The sequence below is a fragment of the Lontra canadensis genome, unplaced genomic scaffold, assembly GCF_010015895.1.
Source record: "Lontra canadensis isolate GAN:19392208 unplaced genomic scaffold, GSC_riverotter_1.0 scaffold19, whole genome shotgun sequence".
Taxonomy (NCBI): Eukaryota; Metazoa; Chordata; class Mammalia; order Carnivora; family Mustelidae; genus Lontra; species Lontra canadensis.
Genome location: NW_022631013.1, coordinates 14,438,849 through 14,465,752, shown reverse-complemented (window position 1 = coordinate 14,465,752; position 26,904 = coordinate 14,438,849). Strand labels below are relative to the sequence as shown.

The 26,904-nt window shown below is 40.9% G+C and overlaps 1 protein-coding gene and 1 pseudogene across 4 annotated transcripts; one reads left to right on the top strand and one right to left on the bottom strand.

Annotated features, from left to right (window-relative positions):
* HEMGN (hemogen) lies at positions 1–22,497 on the top strand. 4 transcript variants are annotated; one of them, XM_032860672.1, is made up of 6 exons: positions 1–185; positions 1,939–2,018; positions 11,251–11,376; positions 13,094–13,187; positions 18,069–19,252; positions 22,221–22,492. In XM_032860672.1, exons 3-6 carry the CDS (start codon positions 11,298–11,300, stop codon positions 22,325–22,327), a joined length of 1,464 nt encoding a protein of 487 aa, XP_032716563.1. In that variant the 5' UTR covers positions 1–185; positions 1,939–2,018; positions 11,251–11,297; the 3' UTR covers positions 22,328–22,492. The 4 variants fall into 4 exon arrangements, with proteins under 4 accessions (XP_032716563.1, XP_032716562.1, XP_032716565.1 ...); XM_032860671.1 differs by lacking the exon at positions 1–185 and having other exon boundaries at positions 18,069–19,183; positions 22,221–22,497; XM_032860674.1 differs by lacking the exons at positions 1–185; positions 1,939–2,018 and adding an exon at positions 2,153–2,329.
* On the bottom strand, positions 4,207–5,350 carry LOC116869569 (annotated as a pseudogene).
* Positions 22,498–26,904: the final 4,407 nt, after the last annotated feature.

Here is a 26,904-nt window from a genome sequence, read left to right as displayed (position 1 = left end):
CTGGCCTCCCTCTGGATCTCCACTTTCTTACCTTGAAAATAACTCTAAAGCCTTGCTCAACTTTACTATTTAGTGGTTCTATTAGATTATGAGCAATCATAATAACAGCCAGCATATTAAGGTCATCTGTGAGCTGAATGTTTTCCATAATTTTTCATTTTAAATTTCCGTAATAGTCATGAGAGGTAGGTGTTATGATAGCTATTCCGTATACAAGGGGATCAAGGGTGGGAGGTTTTAAGTAACTTTCCCTAGGTTGTACACAACCTGATGCGAAGAACCTCAGATCAGACTCCAGAGCCTGTGTTTTTTGCTCTTAGCCTTACTGTGTTGCAATAGTTAGTTCCTAGTCACCCTTCAAAACTAAGCTCAAGATCATCTATTCAAAGAAGTCCTTCTCTTTCCACCTTGGCTAGTGTCCCTCATCCATGTTTTCTTACTGTTCTATGTATGCTGTGTTTTGTTAATTTGCCTTTGTATCCCCAACACCCTGCATTGTTTTGGGCAGAATAAAGAGTCAACAAATGTTGAAAAGAGGGGAAGTATAAGGGAGAGGGAAAAGGAGAAGCCAGGAGAGGGAGGGGATTGGAAAAGAAAATATATTGCTATCTTATTTTATTCAATATGAAAGAAGTAGACTTGAGAGGTAAGAGAACAAGGTAATTAAACGTATGGTCTTCTAGATCCTGCTGGGACACCTGGGTGGCTCAATCGGTTAAGTGTCTGCTTTCAGCTCGGGTCATGGTCTCAGGGTCCTAGGATCGAGTCCCACATCGGGCTCCCTGCTCAGCGGGGAGTCTGCTTCTCCCTCTCCCTCTGCCGCTCCCCCAGCTTGTGCACTCACTCTCTCTCTGACAAATAAATAAATAAAATCTTTAAAAAAATAAATCTCTAGATCCAAACCACCCAGCTGGGCCATTTACTAAGTGGGTGATTTATGGTGCAGGGTCATGCCTCTTCTTCAGTTTCTTCATCTGTAAAACAAGGATATCAATACTTACTTACCTTAAAGGAAGTTGCGGAGACCAAATGAATTCTATATAAAGTGCTTAGAATAGTGCCTGGTATATGGTAAGCAGGTGCTCAATAAACATTGGTTATTATTACTTTTGTGTGTGAAATGACTAAAAGGGGGAAAAACCCACTAGTATAAAGTGAAAAAAAAAAAACCCATGACACTATTACATACATATAAAACCTCTTCATTTTCCCAAATCTGCTTGTTGACCAATGCAGATTCATTCCATGGCAGTTACAAATAAGAATTATAGCCGTGGTGCACAGTGTAATATCCTTATCTTTCCACTTCTATGGCAATAGAATTAGTACTCCATATCTACTCTCAGAGCATTTGGAAATATCGATATTAAAATGACCACACTGTGTTATATTCTAATTCAGATTTGCTTGTTATCTCTCACCCTCAATCAGACTGAGTTTCTTGGGGAAAAGGACTCTTGTTTGATTCTTCTCCATGTCACCAATTCTCCGTGAAGATCCTGGCAGTAAACGTTTGTTACATTTTTGCCAAATGAATATTGTAGAAAAGATGTATATATGTGAACAATAAAATTTAAACTATTATGTGGTATTTACCATACAAGAAGCTCACCTTAAGTGTGATTACAGTTTGGAAAGAGAGATCACTTCTAGGTACAAAGAGGTAGTAGAACAGAATGGTCAATCTGAACTTTAAAGACAGACTGCCTTGGTTTTAAGCCCTAAGTCTAGCACTAATGCACTTAGATGATCTTGGGATATAACCTAATCTCTTTAAACCAGTAATGTCCTTATCAGTGAAACAGAGATAATATTAGCTGGACAGACTGAATGAGATAATATATATAAAACATTAGGTACCTATTATGTGTTTGTAAAGTGGCTAACATCTCCTCCACCTCCTCCTCCTCATCGCCATCATCATCACCGTCATCAAAGGCTTTGTGATGGAGGCGCTCACTACCTGGATGGGCAGACACAAGGAAAGAACACTGAACAGCCAGGAGGTGTGAATAAAGGTACTGTGGGTGTTAGAAAGAACCAAGGGCAAACAGAGAGGACCAATGGCACTGTTTAATTAGAATATTGGGTATTTTTGGGAAAGGAATGGGAAGGAAGATCAGGAAGTTGGCTTTAAAGGCCAGAAATTAAGTCTTTATCCTGAAAGTATTACTGAGACTTGACAGTATTGTATACAAGGTAGTGACCGGTTCAGAGTGAGCCATAAGGGGAATGTTCTGGCTGTTTCTGCAGGACAGTCTGGGGATAGTGAGGGAAAACGGAAACAGATAATCCACCTAGGAAGCTTTTCCAGTACTTGAGTGAGAAGGTGAGGTCCCTCTCTGGGATGGTGGCATGGGGAAGGATAAGTGGGAATGAACATGTGGGACACTGGGAAGAAGAAACTCATGGAACTGTGTCCCCCTGGATGTGAGAAGGAGTGAGGAGGCAGAGGGGAAGACAGTTGTGAAGATTTACAACTAGATGACCAGGAGCATGGCGCTATTGTTCTGACAGAAAGAAACCAAAGAGGAAAGTGGCCTGAGGGGGCAGATAGATTTGGTTTTTGTTATGCTAAGTTGGAGGTGCAGTGGGATATTCTGTAATGAATGACATACAAGAGACCCTTGAAAACTTGAGCTTAGAACTCAGACTGATATTTATTTAGAAGATATATGCACAGAGGTAATAGCAGAAGGTCTACAGTTGGATCAACCACCTAAGAAGGGTGGAAGTATACAGAGAAAAGATCAGGGAGTCATCCTTGGGAAATACCTCACACATTGCGGGGAGTGAAAGAGAAGCCTGTGAGGAAGGATGAGGAAGAGGGAGAGAGGTGAAAAATATATCCTCACAGATGCCAAGAGCCAGAGCAGGTTTCAAGGAGGGTGGAAGTGCTGGAAGGGGTCGTGAGCAAGTCTCTCCCTCTCAGAGGTAGAACTGCAGAGGGGCCACAGGACTTGGCCGCTAGGCATCACTGATGAGAGAATGAAATGTGGAAAGAAAAACTAGACTGCAGGTGTGAAGGAAGGAAGAAGGGTTGTGGGGAAAAGAAGGTCAACTGAGTATGGTAGGAGTTCAAGAAATTGGGGAAAGAAAGATGTGATGGCGGCTAAGGTGGGAGCAGAATTGATCTTCCCCAGACAAATGACCACTCATGGTTCATCGGGAGGTGCTTATTTGTCTATACAGTAAGAAGTAGAAAGAAACATTGGTGGAGGAGGCCAGAGGACGACCTTTGCCACAAACTAGATTGAAAGGCAGGTTGCCGCCGTTCTAGAACCGTAGACCATGTTATCACTAGGAGTCCTGCAGCATCTGGTTAAGCAGAGACAGAACTCATTTATCACGTATCCACAGACCATGAGAGAGGGAAACCAGAAACTCTCCCTCTCCACTTAGGAAAACAAAGTTTGATCCACTCTTTGAAAAGAATTCGAAAGTGTATCTTAGCAAGAAAGGAACACTAAGAAAAGTAAGTGCATGATATCTTCCCTTTCTTGACTTGTGTGCGCAAATGCACTCTAGGAGAATGCCTAGGTGCATCACAAGACCACTCCAACAATACCACGAACACCGCCCATGTTTAGGACACTCCTATCCGCACAGTGCTTTTCATTCTACAAAAAGCTCTCAAGATTGGTTTTGTCCACCACAGAATCCAGGTGAAGTTTTACTTTTCCTGTTTTACAAGGGAAGAAGCCGAGGATTAGCAAGAACGCAGCAATTTCCCCCCAGATAACACCGCCGGGGAGTGGTACTGCTACATACCCTTTGCTCTTTTTCCTGAACATTCTCAAATATCACTCCCATGGTCCTCACAGTATGATGCTCTGGATATGACATGACAAACCACAGTGTAGCAGAACTCTGATCTCCCCTGGTGTGGAGGCTCTATAATTATCAGTATAGCCTGAAAACACATAACCACATTAGCTTTGGAGCACTTGTATTAGATCATGTTTTTTTTTTTTTAACGATACATTTATTCAGTGTCAGGATCAGACTATTACATTTAGCAATCAACAGCATGGGTGCAAAAAAAAAATCTACATTAAAACCCTTTGTTGGAATGCTTTACACTTTCCACAGAACAGAAACTAAAATAACCTGTTATACAAATAGTCTTGAATGCAGTCCTAGAGTTTTTTGCCCATACACATGGGTATTGTCTAAAACATGTCTTCTTTGTAGCAGATAGGCCCTGCCACCACTGTGCTTGGCTGAGTTCACAAATCTGTTGTAACCTGTAGCTTCCCTGTCACTTCTCTGGCTCTTCTGTCCTGCTAAGCTTTGTTTCCCGGCAGTAATTAAAACCTTCTGCCACTGCCGTAGCTACTGCTGCTGCTGGAACCACCATAGCCACCTTGGTTTTCTGGTTTGGCAAAGGACTGGCCTGCACCACCATAGGGGCCAGAGCTTCTGCATCCAAAATTTCCTCCTTTCATGGGTCCAAAATTTGAGGATTGATTGTTCTAATTGCCAAAATCATTATAGCTTCCACCACCTCCAAAGTTGCATCCCTTATAGCCATCCCCACTGGCACCATATCCACCACCATCTTGACTGCCACCAGAGCCACCTCGACCACTGAAGTTCCCTCCACGACCAAAGTGGTCATTCCCACCAAAACCACCTCCACAACCACCGCCGAAGTTTCCAGAACCACTTCGACCTCTCCGGCTGGATGAAGCACTAGCCATTTCTTGCTGAGATAGGGCTTTCCTTACTACACAGTTGTGGCCATTCACAGTATGGGATTTTTGAATGACAGTCTTATCTACAGTTACGGCCGTCAAACGTTACAAAAGCAAAACCCCTCTTTTTGCCACTGCCTCAGTCAGTCATGATCTCAATCACTTCGATTTTTCCATACCTTTCAAAATAATCTCTTAGATGATATGCTTCAGTGTCTTCTTTAATGTCACCAACAGAAGTCTTTTTCACAGTTAAGTAAGCATCAGGTCTTTGAGAATCTTCTCTTGAGACAGCCCTCTTTGGTTCCGCAACTCTTCCATCCATCTTGTGTGGCCTTGTGTTCATGGTGGCCCCCACCTCCTCCACATGTGCCTACGTGACAAAGCCAAAGCCTCTGGAGCACTTGGTGTTTGGATCTCTCATTACCGCACAGTCTTTAAGTGTTCCCCATTGCTCAAAATGGCTCCTCAGACTCTCATTGGTTGTTTCAAAGCCCAGACCTCCGATGAAGAGCTTCCACAGCTCTTCAGGCTCCTTGGGAGACTCTGACTTAGACCTGATGGCGGTGGGAGTGGAACTTTAACGATGTGTACTTGGCGGCATCCATGAGCAGAAAAGCTCAGACCATGTTTTTGACGGGATAGTACCTCATGTGCCCTCCTCCCTTCTCACCCCCATCATAAGAGCCCTGGGGCAGAAGTTCTTAGCCATGTTTCCTTCCTCCCCACACCCGCACGGTTCAATCAGCCTTCGGAAATGCCTGAACAGGGCCTCAATATTTAAACTTGCTCCAGATGGGTCAGGAGGTGGAAAAGCCATTCTCTCCCTCAATAATTGGTTTGGTCTTGTAGGAGGAAGACCAGGCTCAGAGGCTGAAGGCCCAGGTTCCAGATTTACTCTAGCTCTGTGACCTGAAATCACTCGATACTTAGCACCAGTATAAAAATGACCATACATTGGTCTGAAAAATCTGAAAAATGACCATAATTATTTTATGTCTACTGCAAGGATCCTGTGAAACACTTGTGAAAGTAGGGAAAGCCCTGCTCTGGGTTTAATTTTCTGCTGTGGTTGGCTTGAAATTCTTTTTCTTTTTTTTTTTTTTAAAGATTTTATTTTTATTTTTTGAGAGAGAGAGAAAAAGAGAGAGAGAGAGTGTGTGTGTGTGTGTGTGTGTGCGTGTGTGTGTGCATGAGCAGGGGGAGGGGCAAAGGGACAAGCAGACTCCCCGCTGAGCCTGGAGCCTGACATGGGGCTTGATCCCAGGACCCTCAGATCATGACCTGAGCCAAAGTCAGATACTTAACTGACTGAGCCACCCTGGAGCCCCTTGACTGGAAATTCTTTTTTTTTTTTTTTTAAGATTTTATTTATTTATTTGACAGAGAGAGATCACAAGTAGACAGATAGGCAGGCAGAGAGAGAGAGAGGGAAGCAGGCTCCCCACTGAGCAGAGAGCCCGATGCGGGGCTCGATCTCAGGACCCTGAGATCATGACCTGAGCCGAAGGCAGCGGCTTAACCCACTGAGCCACCCAGGCGCCCCTCAACTGGAAATTCTTAATTGTTGTAAGAGGAGCAATGCCTCTCCGTTGTGCACTGGGAAATGCAAATCATGTAACTTCATCCTGCCTATACGGCCCCTCTGGGCTCCAGTCTATAATGAATTGAATTGTTAGGAAATAGACAACCCTCAATCCTCCTTCTACTCTACCTATTAGCTAAATTTGACACAATCGATCACTCCCTCCTCCTTTCTTTAAAAAAATTTTTTTAAAGATTTTTTTAAAAAATTTATTTGACAGAGAGAGAGAGAGAACACAAGTAGGCAGAGAGGCAGGCAGAGAGAGGGGGGAAGCAGGCTCCCTGCTGAGCAGAGAGCCCGATGTGGGGCTTGATCCTAGGACCCTGAGAACATCCTAGGACCCTGAGAACATGACCTGAGCCGAACTCAGTGGCTTAACCCACTGAGCCACCCAGGCGCCCCCCACTCCCTCCTCCTTGAAACATCTTTTCCAAGTGACTTCTGGGACACTATAATTTTCTGGTTTTCCTCTGTTTCGCTGGCTGTTCCTTTGCTATTTTCTCCCTAATCTGTTCGCACGTTACCAAACTAAACTCCTCATCATCTCTGGCAATCCTGCTCCTCCCAGCCTTCCTCATGTATTAAACAGTAACTCCATCATTCCTGGTGCTCTGACCAAAACCCTTGTCTTTGTCTTTGACTCTCTCTCACTCCATATCCAATTTGGAAGCTGCTCCAGAATCTGACCTCTTCACCACTCCCATCACAGATCAAGGATTAATCATAGCTCACTTAGATTATTACAAGACCCTTCTAACTGGTCTCCCTGCTTCTGCCTCCTCCCCTGTCGATAAGAGTCTGTTCTCCACACAGTAGTCAGAATAATCCTTTAAATATATGTCAGATCACATCAGTCTTCTCTTCAAAACCATCCAATGACTCTCCATCTCAATCGGAGTAGAAATCCCTACAAAGAGCAACAGACTTACTCCTCTGAAACTACTTCCTGCCACCGCAGGCCATTTGCCTATGTCCCTTTGCCTGGAATAATACCCTCCCAGCTATCAGCCTGGCTGGCCCCTCACCTTTTCAGTTCTGCTCAACTATCACACTATCGGGTCATCTGGGTGGCTTAGTCGTTAAGCATCTGCCTTTGGCTCAGGTCATCCTGAGATCAAGCCCCACATCGGGCTCCCTACTTGGCCGGCAAGCCTGTTTCTCCCTCTCCCTCTGCTTGTGTTTTCTCTCTCACTGTCTCTATCAAATAAATAAATTAAAAAAAAAAGATTAAAAAAAAAAAAACCAGGGGCACCTGGGTGGCTCAGTGGGTTAATCCTCTGCCTTCAGCTCAGGTCATGATCCCAGGATCCTGGGATCGAGCCCCACATCGGGTTCTCTGCTCAGTGGGGATCCTGATTCCACTTCTTTCTCTGTCTGCCTCTCTGCTTACTTGTGATCTCTCTCTCTGTCAAATAAATAAATAAAATCTTAAAAACAAACCCAAACAAAACAAAAAAACTGTCACTATCCGTCAAGCCTTCCCTGACCATCCTGTTTACACAGCAACCGGCATCAACCTCCCCCCTTATTCTTTAGCCTATTGTTCCATGCTCAGTTTTCTCCAAAACACTCATCACCATCCGATATTTTACATTTTTAACAAATTTGCTTAGTATTTATCTCTCCCCATTAGACCGTAGGCTCTATCCAGACAGGGGTTTTTATCTTTTAGCTGCCATATCTCTAGAACATAGGACGGTGCCCGTGAGTGACACCAGGCAGAGTTCTGGAACAGACGATGGGATTACTATTATTAAGTCACAGCCACCACAGGTCCTCTGAGTGTGTAAAGTGCCTTCACAGGCTGCAAGCCCTGCACACAGGAGCGTAGGCATTTATGGGGGTGCTCCTGCAACTGCCTCTCACTAGACTATACCGTGGGGATGGAAAGGGGAGTCAGGAGAGGTAACTACCCAACCCCCCCCAAGAGCTTGACGCTTGGAGAGAGGTTTCATGTGTGTTTATATGCAAATAACTCTAGAACGAGGCAGCATTTGTTTAAAAAGTAGCCAGCCTTCAATGGCTAATATCTCACATTCTGGTAATGGCCCCAGAGTTCTCTACAGAGAAAAGGGACAATGAACTATGGCTTCGGAACTTCCTGTGTGGCTTCTTCTGTCCCAGACAAGTTCCTGCTCTGGCCTGCTTATCACATCAAAGACACCTTGCCTGACTTCCAATCTAGTTTACTCCAAGGTCCTTCCACTGGTCCCCTCCGCCCTGTATTGGCCCTACTACTGTTAACTTGAGACCCCGCCCTCTCATAGTCCCTCCGCAGTCTGCTTCTAGATACAGGGAACACGAGGCAGGAGTGAAATTAACTTAGGAAGGCTGCCGCAGACCAAAGAATTTATTATTTCCTTACAATAAGGACGTGTATGACTTTCTTGAGCATACGGTGCCCAGAATTCAGGGACTATATCCATCGGTCTTTGCGTCCTGACAGTCTTGGTCAACTTTTGGCACAGTACGTGGCATTCCCTAAGGTTTACCAAATCATTGAACTGAACATAATAAGCCCTGAGTAAAGATCATTCTCATTAAGAAGTACTTCCGCATCTTCTGTAAGGTACCTCAGAGATATCTGATAAGGTTATTTAACTGAGCTATCATAAGAAACAACTAGTAAGAATTAAAGCATTTCAAATAAAGGGATCAATATTTAAGATGCCAGTTGTAAATGATAAACTTTATCATTTACTTTATACTACTTTAAAATTTTTTATTTTTTATTATGTTGTTAACCAACATGTTACTTTAAAATTTTTAAAGTTACTTCAATTTGTATTTGATTTCTTTAAGCCCTATATCTGAAAATCCAAAAACGATCAAGACGCAAATTGCAAATTACACCTTCCATTCCTTCCAGGACTCCTTTGTAGAGACAGTCTCTGAGGTTATGAGTTTTTAGATGTTTTCTGATGAGAAAGACTGGAAAATTTAGGAATGTAAAGCTAAAGCTTTAGGATCTGGTGACTGAAAACCACATTAATTCTGGGTGCTGGGTATATATGGGTGTTTGTTATGTGATTCTCAATATTTTCCAGTGTGTTTGAAAAACTTGCTTCTCTCATCTGTTCATACATTTTCTTTTTTTTAAAGATTTTATTTATTTGACAGAGAGAGATCACAAGTAGACAGAGAAGCAGGCAGAGAGAGAGAGGGAAACAGGCTCCCTGCTGAGCAGAGAGCCCCATGCGGGACTTGATCCCAGGACCCTGAGATCATGACCTGAGCCGAAGGCAGCAGCTTAACCCACTGAGCCACCCAGGCGCCCTGTTCATACATTTTCATACCCAGACAAGATCAAGCCTGAAAAAGATAAGCTGTCTTATAATCAGTAAGAGGTGCTGTTGGCAATATATAAGAAAATTTGGGGCAGGTAAATCATTCCCTCCTTGGCTCTTAGTTTATCCATATATAAAATGGGGGAGGGAACTAGATGGTTTTGCGGGCCCTTCTACTTCCAATGCCATAAGAGTTTAGAAAAGCAGGGGGCACCTATTCACATTTTAAAAGTTTTCTCTTTATAAAGGATTCTTTCCAGATTTCCTGCATTTCTTTAGTGCATTTAAAACTATGTCGTGGGAGGTATCTGGGTGGCTCAGTCAGTTAAGTGTCTGACTTGGGCTCAGGTCATGATCTCGGGGCCCTGGGATTGAGTCCTGTATCTGGCTCCTTGCTCAGCAGGGAGTCTGCTTCTCCCTCTGACTCTCACTCCACTTGTACTCTCTCTCTCTCTTTCTCTCTCAAATAAATAAATAAAAAATAAAGTCTTTGAAAAACAACAACAACAATGACTTGGTTTACCAAAATCTGGTTAGTATATTTTTAATATTAATAAAAGCAGCTAATACTTGTTAGCAAGTTCAATATGCTGGGCACATAGAAAATGTTTTATACAGAGTATTTGATTTAATCTTCCCAATAATACCATGAGATAGATACCGATATTGTCCCTGGGTGTAGCTAGGTCAGTTGGCCCCCAGGCTATTTAACTGACCTGAGCAACACTGGAGTTCAAGCTCGCTTCAATACAATCTGTGACTCTAGAATACTGTTAAACCCTCATTTCTCAGACGGGCTGCTCACATCCGGGTGTGTTCAGTCATCCTTCCCTACTTCAACAGCCTCCTTGCCTTCTCAAATGGGGTAACCGACCGGGGTTGGAGTAATTCCTTTGGTTCCAACTTAATTTCTGTGGCATAACACGGTCATATTTTCATTAAGAAATTCTTTTTGACATTTCCTGGACAAGTAACAGTGGATTTCACTAGTTACCTTGAGTCACTGGAGAATGATCAGGTGAACAGAAAAGAGTTCAGATTTGCTTCAGTTTCCTAATTTCATTCTTTGGCTCTATCATCTAAATTTCACAGCGTCTACAGCAAGACTTTACATTATTTTGCAAAGGATTGAGGTAGCAAGAATGCCATTTGCAGGAAAAGCATGTAAGTCTAATTTCACCCCTTCATAATGTTCACATTCATTATTTTCACTTTTTCGCAAGAACTCTGTGGGGTGTCAGGAATTATTTACCCACCTTGCATAGAGTCACAGAAAGGGGGGGTGACTTATTCTAGGACATGGACTGGTTAGGTCCGAGACCTAGGGTTCTTTCTACACTATGTTACTTCCATAGTGTAGAAAGATCCTTCCATAAAGGACCATCAGACTCAGGCACTTTTCAGGCAACAGAAATAAATGACTGCTATACCAGAGGTTGCGCCATGCCAGGCTGTGGCCATGGAGTTCCCTCTCTAACCAGTAACTATGCTACAGGATGAGGATAGTAGGACCAACCATACCCCCTACTCACTCATACCTGTGCAGTGTGATAAAGAAAGTAGAAGTGCCCAACAGCTGTGGTCCAACCAGATAAAACTTTTAGGCGGGAAGTTAAGTGACAAGTAAACTTGTGTGCCTGTGTGTGTCTAACTGTTAGGTGCTTTTGATATTTTTAAAAAGGTTGCTTGTGGAAGTTAGACCAAATAGCAGGAAGGTATTACAGCAAGATGGATTTGGGAAAGGACCAATCTCGCTTGAAACGCCATCAGACACCTAATCCTCGTCAAGAAGAGAACCATGTTCCAGGTAATGAAAGAGATCTTCAGAGGTCTCTAGTGGCCACTCAGATGACTTGGTGACTCTTGGGAAGAACTGGGGCTGTGATTATTTTCCTAAATTTTATGGATCTGGCCCCCAAAAAGGACATAATTGAGTATGTTCATATAACCTTAGATGGAAAGTATTGGGGTTATATACCTTCTGAGGTGACTTATAGTGCCTTGATTCTAATAAGCCAGAGAAACACAAGGAAATAACAAGTTATTAATAATACATTCAAGTGAAAGATAATGAAAATACCCAATACTGGATGGCTGTGGTAAGACAAGTACATGCTTATACTTCTATGGTAGTATAAATTTGTTATGATTTTTGGAAAGAGATCTGGTCTACCTAATGTCCGATCTGTAATAGAGTTAATTCTTTTGACTCACTAATCTTAGCCTTGAGTCTGTTCTAAAGTGACATGTCTCAAAACATTTTGCAGAACTCTAGGCTTTGAGATAGTTTTTAAAATTTTTTTTTTGTGCTATGGATCTCTTTGGCATTCTGATAAACCTATAGACCCTTTTATAAAATAAATATTTTAAATACATAAAATTGATAGGATTCCAGAGGGAACAATTATAAGATACAATTATCAAAATTAAAAAATTGTAGTATAGTAATATATATGCTTATTTGTAAATGCATTAAATAACAAGATCATATTAAGGTGAGTCTAAAACCATTGTATCAGATTGAATATATCATCTCAAATAAATTGTATTTTTAGGTATCTGTAACAACTGTATTGTGATATGAAAAAAACTGTGATTTCTTTTGGTGACAAAGTCAGTTACTGTTCAAAAATTGCTGTGGTTTGTCACCTATATTCATAATTGAAGGAAATTTACTTAAACATTGGTAAAAATAAAGGTATGTTATTCCCCCATCAAAGTTCACCAAGTACTTCTATCCTACGAACAAAAGGTCCTGTGGTCCAAGGGGCATGCTCTGTCTCTTTGGAATCTCAGTGGAAGTTTATAATCACTTTACAGTTCTAAGAAGACCCACTAACTTTTCACAAACTTAGATGACAACAGAACCCTTTTTTGATAACTTTGCAAAAAACTTGGAGAAACATCATCCTAAGGAAAAAATTCAAGAGGAAAGAAGCTGTATGCATGAATGTTATTATAATTTGATCTACAATGGCAAAAAAATTTGCCATAAAATTCCCATAAAATTGGCAACAACAAATGCTAGTAGAACGGGCAAACAGGAATACGTGAACTTGATTGAAGTTACAATTATGAGGACTATCTCGTAGAAAATATATCTGACATAATGTTAGGTTAATAATGATAAAATTATAGTATGCAATCATTACAGATTTATGTAATATAAGGACTAGATGCGTATGAGAAATAAAATGAAAACAGGTTATAACATTAAGGATGGCAGAACATGGTTGATTTTTTTAATGTTTCTACAATATGTAAAATTATTTTGAAGAAATTAATGGGTTAATAGCACACTTATGTACTGATTCTTTCATTTAAAAAGTGTTTACTGAATGTTTGCTCCTAGACATTCTTTGGAGGTCAGTCCAAGGATATAAGATATGGTCTTTGTTGTCCCCCAAAAGCTGGGAGCAAAACAGACACCTCGTGTAGAAGTTCTACCACTGTGCCCTAGGACTCTTGCTGATAAATGCCACAATTTATCAATACATCCTCTAACTTCCATTTTGATTCTACAGAAGTCACTGGAACTTGGAATTTGCGAAACAGAGAGCAACTCAGAAAAAGGAAAGCTGAAGCGCAAGAGAAGCAAAATTTGCAGTGGCATTTTGGGTATAGTATCATTGCAAGGGAAAAGAACTTATATTTGTCCAGTATATGCTTTGGGTCAAGTAGTGCTGATGTGCTTTTACACACTGTATCTTTCCAACAACCCCAGAAATTGGAGGGGGTGGGGGGTTACTTCTATTTTACAAAACAAACAAACAAAAAACCCCAAAAAACAAAAAACCCCAAGTCTCCAAAGGTTAAATCTCTTGACTAAAATCACATAGCTAGTGAAGGGTTGGGAAAAGAATTTTATTCCTGTTCTTCTTAAATTCAGGCAGCTGAATCATATTGTAGAGGGGCCTGGTGTTCTACTACCCTGGTAATACAAACATAGAAGCATCTTATTGGGAGCAGTAGATATCTTGGAGGAGAATGTCAAGCTAGTTTTTTCAAGCTTTCAATTAGTAAAATCCTAATTGAATGAGAGTGCTAACTCTCCATGGAGTAAACCATGGAAACAAGTGATGGAAGAGTTGTAGGAGTTCTTAAATTTCCAAGCAAAATCACCTGCCTCCCTTAGGGAGGGAGTCTGAAACCATGATTATAAACGAGGCAGCTTCTAACTACACTCATTTAAAATAGGACTCTGAAAACAGAGGTACTTGGACATGCTTAGAGATAGAAACGGGGAGCCCAAGGAGCCAGAGTATGAGTTTAGCCCATCTAAGCCAGAGTATCTCAATCTGGGCACTATTGAGGCTGTGGGCAGGGTAAGTCTTTGTGTGGGAGGCTGTTCTGTGCATTGTAGATGGTTTGTAGCTTCTCTGGCATCTAGAAAGTAGTAGCACTCCCTCACCCATGTTGTGACAACCAAAAGTGTTTCCAGAAGTTGTCAAATGTCTGCTGACATGGGACAGGGGGTGGGGTGTGTGTGTGGGGGGGACGAAGGGGCAAAATTGCCCCCAGTTGAAAACCACTGATCTATTATCATCATAATAAAACCACTTATTATTATCATCATTCTTATTATTATTAGATTAGCAGTCAGATTTGCATTTCTTCATTGTGCTGCAAAAATGTTTCTTTTGATGGCAAAGATAAAATAGGTTACATATTTGTAGGCGTCATTTAAAAGAAAGTACAATGTAGATGTTTTAGCACTTTTCTGGAGAAAAAGCACCTATCCCCCTGTGGACTGAGTTACCAGCTAGTTTGCTACAAGGCGAGTTTCTACAGCACCAGTCAGCTCACATGTGATTGGTAAATAGGAGAATGATGTCAGTATAATGTAGAAGTTGTATTGGTTTGAGATTTTGCCTGGTCAAAAGGGAATACAATTAAAACCTTCAGTCGGAAAGGGAAAAACCTTCAGCTTGGCTGCTGCAAAAGCAGGGGCCCTTTCAGGATGCATCCAGGCGTCCTTCCCCAAAGGACAGGATTAGCCCTGCACTGCTCTCCACATGTAGCTTGCACTACCTCTGGTGCCCAGCCTGCTGGCTCAGAGTACCCCCACCATTTGCATGATCTCAGCAGCTGAAAGCCTGCATTTACACTGTTGCTTTTGAGTATTTTCACTCCGTCTCAGGCAGCCTCCAGCCAGGGTAAGCGGCCTGTCTGGACTACTCAAGTCATCTCCTGGGTACCCATTATTTTTGTTGGTGTTGCACAAGGGGCGCCTCTGTGGCTCAGTCAGTTAAGCCCCCCAACTCTTGATCTGGCTCAGGTCTTGATCTCAGGGTTGAGTGTTCAAGTCCCGCGTTGGACCTACTTAATAAAAACAAACAAACAAAAAAGTTGCACAGGATTTGAGTTATTTGCCTTAACTCTATTTTTCCCCCCAAGCACTGCACTTTTAGTGTATGATTTGCAGAAAGGTTTTCCAGGAGTTATGGTTTTCCAGGAATTACAGCAGAAACTTTTGTACTCGAGTCCTGTGGCAGGTGACTCAGTTGAAGAATATCCTATTAGCCCCCCTAATTCCATACTTGCCAAGCAAACTTCTGATCGTTACTTGGCTTCTCAAATACTTGGTACAGAGAAAGAATACATTCGTCTGTTAGTCCAAGCATCCTCTGCTAGGTGAGTTTGCTTTTCTCACTGTTTCCTTAAAAACTGGTCTTTAGGCTTATATCAGTCTCTGAGCTGGTTGATGAGTTCTATCCCAGATAAAGGGAGCTCTTCTCCATGTGCTGATAGAATTGGGTTTCTGGGCTTGCTGGGTTGGGGTGGGGGTGGGGCAAGGCTGAAAAAGCCACTGAAGTAGATGACACCTTGGTAAGTCTCTTGGCAGCTGGCTGGCCATGCTCTTGTGACACATCTCTTTACTGCTGAGGGCTGTTCTTACCATAACACACCACACAGTGAAACCTTGGTGGTTCCAGAAAGAAGCAGCAGAGGGTCATGGTTAAGAGCCCTGGCTGTTAAAGCCAGAATGGCTAGATCTGAAGTGTGGCTCCCCCACTTCTAGCCATTAGACCTTGGACAAGAAAGTGCCTCGGTTTTGTCATCTGCAAAATGGAGGTAATAATAGTATCTGTCTCATAAGTGGCTGATGTGAAGACTATATGAGATAATAGAATAAGTAAATTACTCACAACAGTGCCTGGCATATGAGAAGGACTGGGCTTCCTGTATTAATATGAGTACTAATTTATATCTGAAAAATTCACTCATCCAAGTTATTATATGTAGTTCTTTTTTAAAAAGATTTATTTATTTTTAGAGAGAGAGGGTGTGCATGAGACGGAGGAGAGGGTGAGGGAAGCAGATTCCCTGCTGAGCAGGGAGCTCAACATGGGGCTCACTCTCAGGACCCTGAGATCATGACCTGAGCCAAAAACCAAGCATTGGATGCTTAGCCAACTGAGCTACCCAGGAACCCCTATTATATGCAATTCTTAAAACTACCACATGAAGTTGGACAGATACCATTTACTCCATTTTACCTATGAAGAAACCAAGGCATAGAGAGCTTAAGTGACTTGTCCGTGATAACATAGCTGACCAGTGACAGAGTCTGGATTAAATTTTAGGCCACATAGACGTATTTGTCTCTTTTGAAAAACAACCAGGAAGAATATGGAACATAACTCAGTTTCCCTCAGAGTTCTACCTAACAAATTATTTAGGATTTAATATCTAGGATGAAATGTGTTTCCTGAAAAAGTCACATACACCGTCTTTTAAAAATTTGACAATGAGGACTTTATAAATTATCTTGTGTCCTCTGTTACTTGGAATTAAACTCTATAATGTTGAGGTCTCATCCCATCGTTTTTGCACATTTTCTTCTATATTACTTTTTTAAATTTTATTTTTTTAAAGATTTTTTAAAAAATTTATTTGACAGACAGAGATCACAAGTAGGCAGAAAGGCAGGCAGAGAGAGAGAGGGGAAGCAGGCTCCCTGCTCAGCAGAGAGCCTGATGTGGGGCTCGACCCCAGGACCCTGAGATCATGACCTGAGCTGAAGGCAGAAGCTTAACCCACTGAGCCACCCAGGAACCCCTCTTGTATATTACTTTTAATTCTTATTTTTAACTGTCTTATTACATATATAACTTTTATTTTTTATTTTTTTAAAAGATTTTATTTATTTGACAGCGAGAGAGAGATCACAAGTAGGCAGAGAGGCAGACAGAGAGAGAGGGGGAAGCAGGCTCCCCACCTAGCAGAGAGCCCGATGCGGGGCTCAATCCCAGGACCCGGAGATCATGACCTGAGCTGAAGGCAGAGGCTTATCCCACTGAGCCACCCAGGTGCCCCACATATATAACTTTCAAAACATTGATTTCAAACTCGTTCTTGTGAGGCCACCTTTAAAAAATTTTTAACTATGGAAATCACCAAACATAAAGGTAGAATAGGGTACCCATTTAACTATGCAAGGAATTATGAACACTGCAGAGATATAAAAGCACTGGTTTTACCTTGTTTGCTAAAAGAAATTAGAATATTTAGTCTCAGAATATCTCCCCAGAAAAAATGAAAGTATGAGGCAGCCCATGTCCCTCCCCTAAAAGCATGACCCTCATCATAAATCCTGAGCAAGGAGAACATTTCAGCCTGTGATCTCTAAGAGAAGGCTCCGCAGAGCAGGTAGCATAGAACAGAATTTCAATAGGTTTAGAAAAATGATGAAATGTTTATTTATAGCCCCTTTTCCTCCCCCAACCCCCCAGCCCATCTGCATTAGCCATCTGTATTTGTTTGTAGTGGCAATAACTATTTGTCATTAACTGTAATTTCCATGCATATCCTTTTATCTTTTAGATCCCTCCTCTAGCTATTAATTTGGAGTAGGTATAATATGGCCATTCATGCCTTTCTACTAGACTGCTTTATTTCCAGAAATGTTTTTGCAGCTTTTGGCCCAGCTTACAGTACATCTCATTTGACATGTATCACAGTGATTTACATTTTGTACACAAGACGCTGAGTTAGATAAGCAATTATACATATATCTTCTGTCTGCGGGCTGCACAGGCAAGGAGCTGTGCCTAGATTGCAGATCTAGAAACACAGTTGTATCCATTTGCGCAGGGCATAGTGGGACTAACTCACATAGACTCGACCCAAAGAGACTACTGCGTAAACCATCATGCCAGTCTATTCCTGTACAACATGAGTAATACACTTTCCATGACCAATCTTTAAGTATATGGTTTCAAACACACACACACACTCTACACTCACCAGGAAGATTCTGTGTGAGCCAGGTGTCAGAGACAAAAATTCCCCAAGGGACATTTCTTCTCTTGCCAACTGAGAACATCTAGCACTTCTCCTTCATTTTACAAACAAGAAGGTTGAGTTCTAGAGAGATTAAGTATTTGTTCATGATCATGCAACACAGTAGGACGCGGGAGGCCTGGGACTGTTATCACTAAGGATTTCTTCCAATTCTGTAATCCCATTCCTGACACTAATTCTTATCATCCCCAGAGAGAAAAGATGCAAGCGGCCAAGGACAGGAAAAGGAAACAAAAGAGGCAGAAAGAGACGACAAAGTACGGAACTGAAGGAGGAACCTCAGTCACAATTTAAAAAAGACACGATGGAGAAAGCACTGGCACCTATGGAGAAAGAAACTGAACCACCTAAGAGTATAACTGAAGTGCTGTCTCTGCTAGCCTCTCCCAAGAAAGTTATGCCTGAGACACAATTTTCTGCAGTGGATCAAGAAAACATACATCAGGATCATTCTTCTGAGTTACAAGAAACAGTTGTACAAAACCACCCTTCTGAAACATGCCAAGATGTGGCTGAACCTGAAGCCCTCTCTCCTACAATGTACCAAGAAATGGCCATGATTCAAGGCCATTCTTCCATAATGTGCCCTGATACAGCTGAACCTGAAGACCTCTCTCCTACAACGTGCCAAGAAATGGCCGTGATTCAAGGCCCTTCTTCCATAATGTGCCCTGATACAGCTGAACCTGAAGATTTTACTTCTACAATGTGCCAGGAAACAGCGGTATTTCCAAACCATCCTTCCAGAATGTGCCCTGATACAGCTGGCCCTAAAGCCCTCTCCTCTGCAATGTGCCAAGAAACAGCTATAGTCAAAGTCCTTCCTTCTAAAACATCTGAAGACATAGCTGACCTGGAAGCATGCTCTCTTGAAGCATTCCCCAAACCAGATATGCCCAAAGGGTATGCTCTTGAGATATACCAAAAGAGAGCTGAACCTGAGGAATACAATTCTGAACCAGAACAAGGAATGGCTGAGATTGAAAGCTTCTTTCCTAAGACACAAGAAATAGCTGTGCCTAAAGACCTTTCTACAAAGACACACCAAGAAACAGTTGAACCTGAACACTTCTCTCATGAAACATATAAAGAAATTGCTGTGCCTAAAGCATTCTCTCATAACACAACCCAAGAAGTGCCTGCTCTTGAGGAATATCCACCTGAAATACACCAAGAAACACCTGCGCCTGAGGAAGGCTCACCTGAAATATACCAAGAAACACCTGGGCCTGAAGATCTTTCTACTAAGGCATATAAAAATAAGGATCTGCCCAAAGAATGCTTTCCAGAGCCATATCAAGAAACAGGTGGGCCCCAAGGCCAGGATCCTAAAGCACACCAGGAGGACGCTAAGGATGTTTATACTTTTCCTCGAGGTAGGGTGTTTTATTGGGATAAGTCAGTGACACTGCCACTTAATGGGGTTCCCCCTTTATAATTAGAGCACCAACATAGGTACGTCTCCCTAGGAGTGGTGATTTTATAGCCTGCCTTAACAATCTTAGGGTATCTCCCATTATTGCAAGGGATACCATTAATGTCATTAGCTAGTTTCGAGTAAAAAATGTTTTTCATCCAACCAATGTCTGTTTGGCACATTTACAAAGAATTAAAAGAAAATCTTTGAAAATATAAGTGTGGGGCGCCTGATGGCTCAGTTGGTTAAGCGACTGCCTTCGGATCAGGTCATGACCCTGGAGTCCCGGGATCAAGTCCCACATGGGGCTCCCAGTTCCGTGGGGAGTCTGCTTCTCCCTCTGACTTTCTCCACTCTTATGATTTCTCACTCTCTCTCTCTCTCAAATAAATAAATAAAATCTTTTAATAATAAAAAAAGAAAATATAATTGTTTATAGTAGGTGTTTGATATACCTGGGAAGCTTTAGCCAGTAAAGTGAAATGAACCCAATATAAGATGAATAATATACAAAATATTTTAAAGAACAGTCAAGTCTAAATTAATAGGAAAACTTCAGGAATACAGTTTTTCTTGAGAAAAAAAATTTCCCAGCAAACTTAAAGCAAGTAAATTCTCAGGGTACAAGATATGAGGGAATTATAAAGAGAAAATATGATCCTGTTACTGGGGTTTTTGTAGGATTTATCAAGTTTGCCAAAAACCCCTTTCTATTTCAATGCTTATTCCTGAAAAGCTTTCTCCTAAGCATAACACTTTTTAAATAATGTGACCTTTCTTCTGTTTGACTTACTTTTCATACAATACCGTAGACAGTGTTAGCAAAGGGCTGAGTCTACGAGACTAGAGTTCTGTCCAGGTGATTGTTTCCTAAAGAAATCCCTCTGGTAGCTTATTTATTCTCTTTCCTAAAAGATGAATGCAACAAAAGCATGGGGTTAGTTGGGTTCCCACAGGTTTTAAAGAAATACCTTGAAAAAATTGGAGTAAAGAAAAGGAAAAATTAGAGTAAAAAGCAGATGCATGAAGCATGGGCCTGTGCTGACAGGAGCCCCTGCTGGAGAAGCAGCTCTCATCCACAAAGGGCTCTGTTCTAGAAGGTTCATTCTTGCCAAGGTTAATGTGGGCAATTAATTCGTGATTTCTTTTTTGGGGGTTTTGTCTGGCCAAACGAGTGGAAGTGTCTACCTTTTTTACTGAGTAGAAAATGTTCATAATAATGAATTATGAATGTTCATCATGGTAAAGGAGGGCAATATGTAAGTGAATGTAGAGTAAGTCCACTCTAACACCATTTCCTATCTTTGATCCTCATCCTGAAGGTGGTTTTCCTTCATTTTAACAAATGAGATAGTAGGGGGGCCTGGGTGGCTTGGTGGGTTAAGGCCTCTGCCTTCGGCTCAGGTCATGATACCTAGGGTCCTGGGATCAAGCCCTGCATTGGGCTCTCTGCTCAGCAGGGAGCCTGTTCCTCCCCCCCACACCCGCCTGCCTCTCTGCCTACTTGTGATCTCTCTCTATCAAATACATAAATAAATAAAATCTTAAAAAAACAAACAAATGAGATAGCAGAATACATTCTGTAACCTGCGTTTTTTCACATACAATATATATCATGGCCATCTTGATATGAAATCTTTTGTAGCAGTTCTATGGTATTCCATGTGCAATAGTTTATTCAGCCAATCCCTGAAATGACGAACACTTACATTACTGCCAAGTTTTACTGTTAAAACAGCGTTCGATGGACATCATTGGAAGTAACATTTATGGGGCACTTTCTATGTGCCAGAAACTATTACACCTTTTGGGTGAATTATTTTATTCAATGTTAAAGCCCTAACAGAAAAACAATATTATCCCCATTTCATAGATTAGGAAACTGAGGCACAGGAAGCTTGTCTGTCCAATTATGTTCTTTGGATAAATCTCTAGAAATTGAAGTGCTGGGCCAAAACGTACCCACATTTAATGTTTGGATACATTCTGTCAGACCAGCATCCCAAAATATTGTAGCAATCCACACAAACCAAGTGTTTATATGCCTTTCCACTAGGTCCTTGCCCATATTGCATATTACTACCTTTAAAAAACTGCCTCGGTTTGGGTGCCTCAGTTTGTTGAATGTCTGACTTTTGATTTTGGCTCAGGTCATGATGTCAGGGTCCTGGGATTGAAACCCGTGTCAGGTTCTGCACTCAGCAGGGAGCCTGCTTGAGGATTCTCTCTCTCCCTTTCCCTCTGCCGCTTCCCCTGCTTTTGCCCCCACTTCTCTAAAATAAATAAATAAATCTTAAAAAAAAACCCTACCTTTTCCTATGTGTTAGGCTTAAAAAAATAAAACTAAAAAACCCAATTGTTTTAATTTCTACTTTTTAAATGATGACTACTGCTACTAGGCATTAATATTATCATGAATTTGGATTTCATGACTATTATAAATTTGAATTTTTTTCTTTTGAGAATTGCCTGTTTGAATTCCTGTTCTATTTTAAATTTGATCTTTTGGATTGATTTTAAAGATCCTTATATCATAGTTATTAAGCTTTCACCTACATATAAGTTATAAATATTTTCCCTGTTGTTTTTGGTTTAACTTTATTTATAGTGGTTTTTGTCATCTACATGATAAGATTTTAATTTTTAGTTATTCAAAACTGTCATGATTTTAATATTTAGTTTTTCAAACCAGTCATTCTTTTCCTTTATGTTTTCTGGTCTCTATTCTGCTTAGAAAGGCCTTTCTAACACTAAGAGTATAAAAAACATTTTATTGTTTCTACAAAACTTATGGTATTTTAATATTTATAACTTTTATTTATTTGAAATTTGCTTTTGTGCAAGGTGTGAGGCAGAGTTTCTTTCCCCGAGATACTTAATTGTTTCAATACCATTTATTGAACCTATTTTCATATTTTATTTTACAGAAATGAGAGAAAAACCCGAAGCAGAAGAACCAGAGATACCAGCAATTGCAAATGTTCCTCAAGAAATTCATCCAGAAAATGACGTCTTTAGTTATGTTTTGTTTTAACAATGCTCAACCATCAATAGTTGTCCAACAAAATACACATCTTAATATATTACGTGTGTGATTTTTTCAAAACACTGTAGATCTCTACAATACTCATTAATATTTTAACATTGTTTTCTTTTTTTCATGTATAGACTCTGAGAGAATGAAGGTGTTTTTTTAGGCTCTGTTACATAGATGATATCCTGCTAGTGTGTGTGTGTGCGTGTGTGCACGTGTGTGTGTGTATATATACATATATGCATATTGGGGTGAGGATAGTGGTGGGGGAGAGACAGAAACGGGAAAGGAATGGCTGAATAATTGATCACCCATCAAGAACCTTTAATTCTTTTATATTTTATTTATTTTTTTCTTGGTTAATTCTTAAAAGTAGAGAAAGTATTGTTTGAAAACTTAAAATCTGGGGGAGTAATAGTTTTCTTGTAAACTTTGTTCACTTATCCATGTAACAATATCATCAACATTTTATTCAGACTTTGGTAGTCTTTTTAAGTTAATTTTAACAATTATTCTGGGACTCCTTCCAAGATATTTTGAGGGGATGAGTGATCAACGCAGTTTCCTGGAGTGTTTGAATTTTGATTTTTTTTCCTTTTTAAATATTGTATTTGTGCAAAATGTACATTAAATCTTTATTACATGTTTCACCGTTTGGACAGCATCCTGATAAGCACCACGAGGATTAGAACACCTATAACACATGGTCCTTACCCTCCAGGGGTTTAATCTCGTCTCGTGGGGGGAATAAAACAGAACACAAATAACAGTAATGCTAGTGTCGTTTGAAGAGTAGACACAATAGAGGAAACACTCACTTTTTTTTTTTTTTTTTTTTTGCTGGAGCGACCTGAAAAAAATCACATCTTCAAGGAATCTTGAAAGACGGAAAAGATTTGTACTGTAGGTGAGGATTGTGGCCTCACTGTATGTGACACAGAGAAGGATGAATTCAGCATATATTCAAGGGAACTGCATACAAACTACAGTTAACGCATGGTCCGTGTGGAACAGCAGGCTAATAGGCTGAAAGTCTCATATCAGAGTGGACGGAATTTTGCACACCTAAGAAGTATGTGTTAGGTAATGTGGAATGAAGTAAGACTTTTGAACAATGCAGTTTTAGTATTTTAAGACTTTCTATCTTAGAATGGTCAGGGTTAGCTGAAAATTACAAGAGACTGGGGGCATGAATACGAATTATTTTGTGTGGGAAGATATCTGAACCCCCCAGTATTTTGGCGGGGGTGCTGTTTGCAGTTTTCCGTCTGTTATTACAGAAGACTCAAAGGAAGGGGATTTTTGCTGGTAAGGGTTTAGTTCAGCAAGGACACGATTGTATAAGCTCTCCATATAGGTACAGAGGCACTGTGCTAAGTACTAGCTAGACAGCTAAGAACAAGACAGAATCCCAGTCTCATAAGCATCACGGTGTAGAAAGAGCTGCTCAACCCTCAGGGTCCATTAGAACCACTGGAGAAGATTTCAAAATTACAGCTGTCCAGACACCTCCCCAGGGATTCTGATTTACCTGTCTAGGATGGCATCCAGGTATAGATACATTAATTTTTAGTTTTTTTGTTTTAAATATTGTTTGAGAAATAATTTTAGAAATTACAGAAAACTCGGGGTGCCTGGGTTGCTCAGTGGGTTAAGCCTCTGCCTTCAGCTCAGGTAATGATTTCAGGGTCCTGGGATCGAGTCCTACATCGGGTTCTCTGCTCAGCAGGGAGCCTGTTTCCCCCGCCCCCTCTCTCTGCCTGCCTCTCTGCCTACTTGTGATCTCTGTCAAATAAATGAATAAAATCTTTAAAAGAAAAATTATAGAAAACATGATAGTACAGAAGTTCCTGTATACCTCTCACCAGTTTATCCTAATGTTAACAAGCTCTGTAACCATGGTCCATTCATCAAACCTTAAGAAATTAAGACACTGATGTTACCATTATCTGGATTTCATTAGTTTTTCTACTAATGCCCTTTTACTGGCTTCAGGATCCAAAATGGGATACAACATTGCATTTAGGGTAGAAAAGCTCTCATGGTGATCCTAAAGTGCAGCTACAGTTAATGGCCACTGATAAAGTGGGCGGGTCACAATGCTGTTTCCCTTCTGTTTGCACACACTCCCCCATGAACATTACATTTTTTTCTTCTCGAGATATGTTCATCGTATAGGGATTTACTCACACCCCATCATATTACTCCAGTGACATATTGAGGGCAGCATAACCGTATAATAGTCATTTACATCTGGATGACATTTCAGAATTTGTTTTCATAAACACTTTTTTATTTGCATATGAGTGCGAAATGGGCGGGGCAATGATTATAGTTCCAGTTTTATAGATGAGGGAATAGCCTCAGAGAGGCTGGGTACTCACCTAAAGTCACATCTAACTTCTTCAGTGCTTTTCACACTAGGTCTAATCTTAAGAAATTTTGTCTCAATCCACCTGCCAGAGTGGGTTAACATTAGGGGAAAAAGACTAAATGGAAGTTTCATGTTCTAAGAGAGTTGCATTAAAATGAACCATAAGATACTTGCATAGGTACAATTCACAGGGGCATACAGTGAAAGAGATGGGGAAGTAGATGGAATGAGGACTATAGTACATTAGAAGGAGAGGGATCTTCTCTTTTTACCTCTTAGGATCCTTTCTGCTCGTCCTCTTACCTTGCTCCCTGTATACACACAAACTCTGCTTTCTCACTATTCTCATTCAAACACCAGTGTGCATCTAAACATTTCCCAGTTTTCTTCCTTGGCTTTGAACCTTGAGGTCACAGAATCAAAGGTTTTGTAAACATCTACCCCTACTTTGTGCTACTTTCCTCTCATGGTAGGTACAATAGTGGTTCTTAAAAATCCCAAAGCTTTAATTGCTTTTCAAAGGGATCCTTCATCCAAATGGAAGGTTAAGAACCATTATAAGAAGTGGTGTCTCTCCAAGTGTAGGCTGATGATCACCTGTATTAGAATAATTTAGGCTTTTAAAAGACAGATTCCTAGGTCTCACCTCCAAAGAACAGTTGCATTATAAACTATAAATAATCAGCTATAACTCTAGAAAGGGTAATAAAAAGCCTCAGATCGCATAATAAAGTTGCTTTATATTTAAGTTCCTGTTTTCCATACAAAGAAAATTTACCTTTGAAATTTGGATGTAGCAAGCTACTTCATCAGTGTCTCCAAATCTGCTTTGCATCGCAGTACTTGTCACACTCGGTAATGCATTATTTTTCGTGATTATCTTTAGATAATGATATCTAGTGTCAAGAGGGCAAATACCTCTCTTTTCACACACTCGTCTGTCAACAAATTAAGCGAGACATCACTTTTAATACCACCATCTAGTGGCAAACACAGCTATTACAGCCCCAGTTTTATAAAGTGTGTATAGCTCAAGTGTTTTCAAACTTGTTTCTCCAAGTGCACATATTAATGGCATTCCTCCTGGAAACAGATTAACAGTATTTTTTTCCAAATTTTCATGGACATAGAACTCATATATGAAGTTGATCAATTTTAAAGTGTTTTATTTTTATTATTTTCTTAAGATTTTATTTACTGGAGAGAGGGACAGAGATAGAGCAGGAACAGGGAGGAGAGGGAGAAGCAGGCTTCCCGCTGAGTGCAGAACCCTTACACCGGACTAGATCCCAAGACCCTGGGATCATGACCTGAGCCGCAGGCAGATGCTTAACTGACTGAGACACGTAGGTGCCCCAAAGTGTGTGTTTTACACAACCGTCTCCTTAAATCTTTGGGTGTTGCCGGTTATTTTCTACTAGTGATCTTATATAACGCCATGAGAAATGAGAAGGTTTAGCAACAGATTTTCATGGTTGAACTTTTAAAATCTGTGGACTTGCATGCTTCTGGATATTTTATATTGCAAACCCTATGTTCCCCGACCCTAAACAGGATAAAAAACCCAGAAACAGAATTTTATGTACAGAGAAACTTGATATAGGGGAGAGATAACTTTACAAATAAGTAGGTGAAAGGATAGTATCGCTGCAAGGATAACTGGTCTTCTCATGGGATGAAATGAGGATTCTTGTTGGCTCTCAATCTTTCACAGCTTGCCCAGAAAAAACGATCACAATCTCTCCCATGTACATAGCATATTGACTCTGAATTTCATTCTTGCTTCAGTTCCCATAGGGTATGGAGCACAGAAAAGTCCGGACTCCTTAACTCCTACTCCAGTGTGACGCTCACCATCCATTAGACGTGAAATAAGGTTTAGTTAGGGCTCCTTGCTGACAAAACATCGTTTTTATTGCGGAAAAGTTGGGAGTATACAGAAGTATAATCATGTGTATTCCCACCACTCAAGAATTTCAAATTTCCCAGCGCGCCTGCGTGGCTCAGTGGGTTAAGCCTCTGCCTTTCCCTCAGGTCATGATCCCAGGGTCCCGGTATTGCGCCCTCCAGTCGTGCTCTCCGCTCAGCGGGGCTGCCGTCTGCCTGCCTCTGCCTACTTGTGATCTCTCTCTCTCTCTATCTGTGGGTCAAATAAATAAATAAAATCTTTTAAAAAAAAATGCCTTGTGGGAACCCATGAGCT

Coding starts and splice junctions, on each gene's coding strand:
- HEMGN (XM_032860672.1), top strand. CDS start 11,298: ATGGATTTGGGAAAGGACCAATCTCGCTTGAAACGCCATCAGACACCT. Junction 11,377..13,093: donor AGAAGAGAACCATGTTCCAG/GTAATGAAAGAG, acceptor TTGATTCTACAG/AAGTCACTGGAACTTGGAAT. Junction 13,188..18,068: donor AATTTGCAGTGGCATTTTGG/GTATAGTATCAT, acceptor TATCATCCCCAG/AGAGAAAAGATGCAAGCGGC.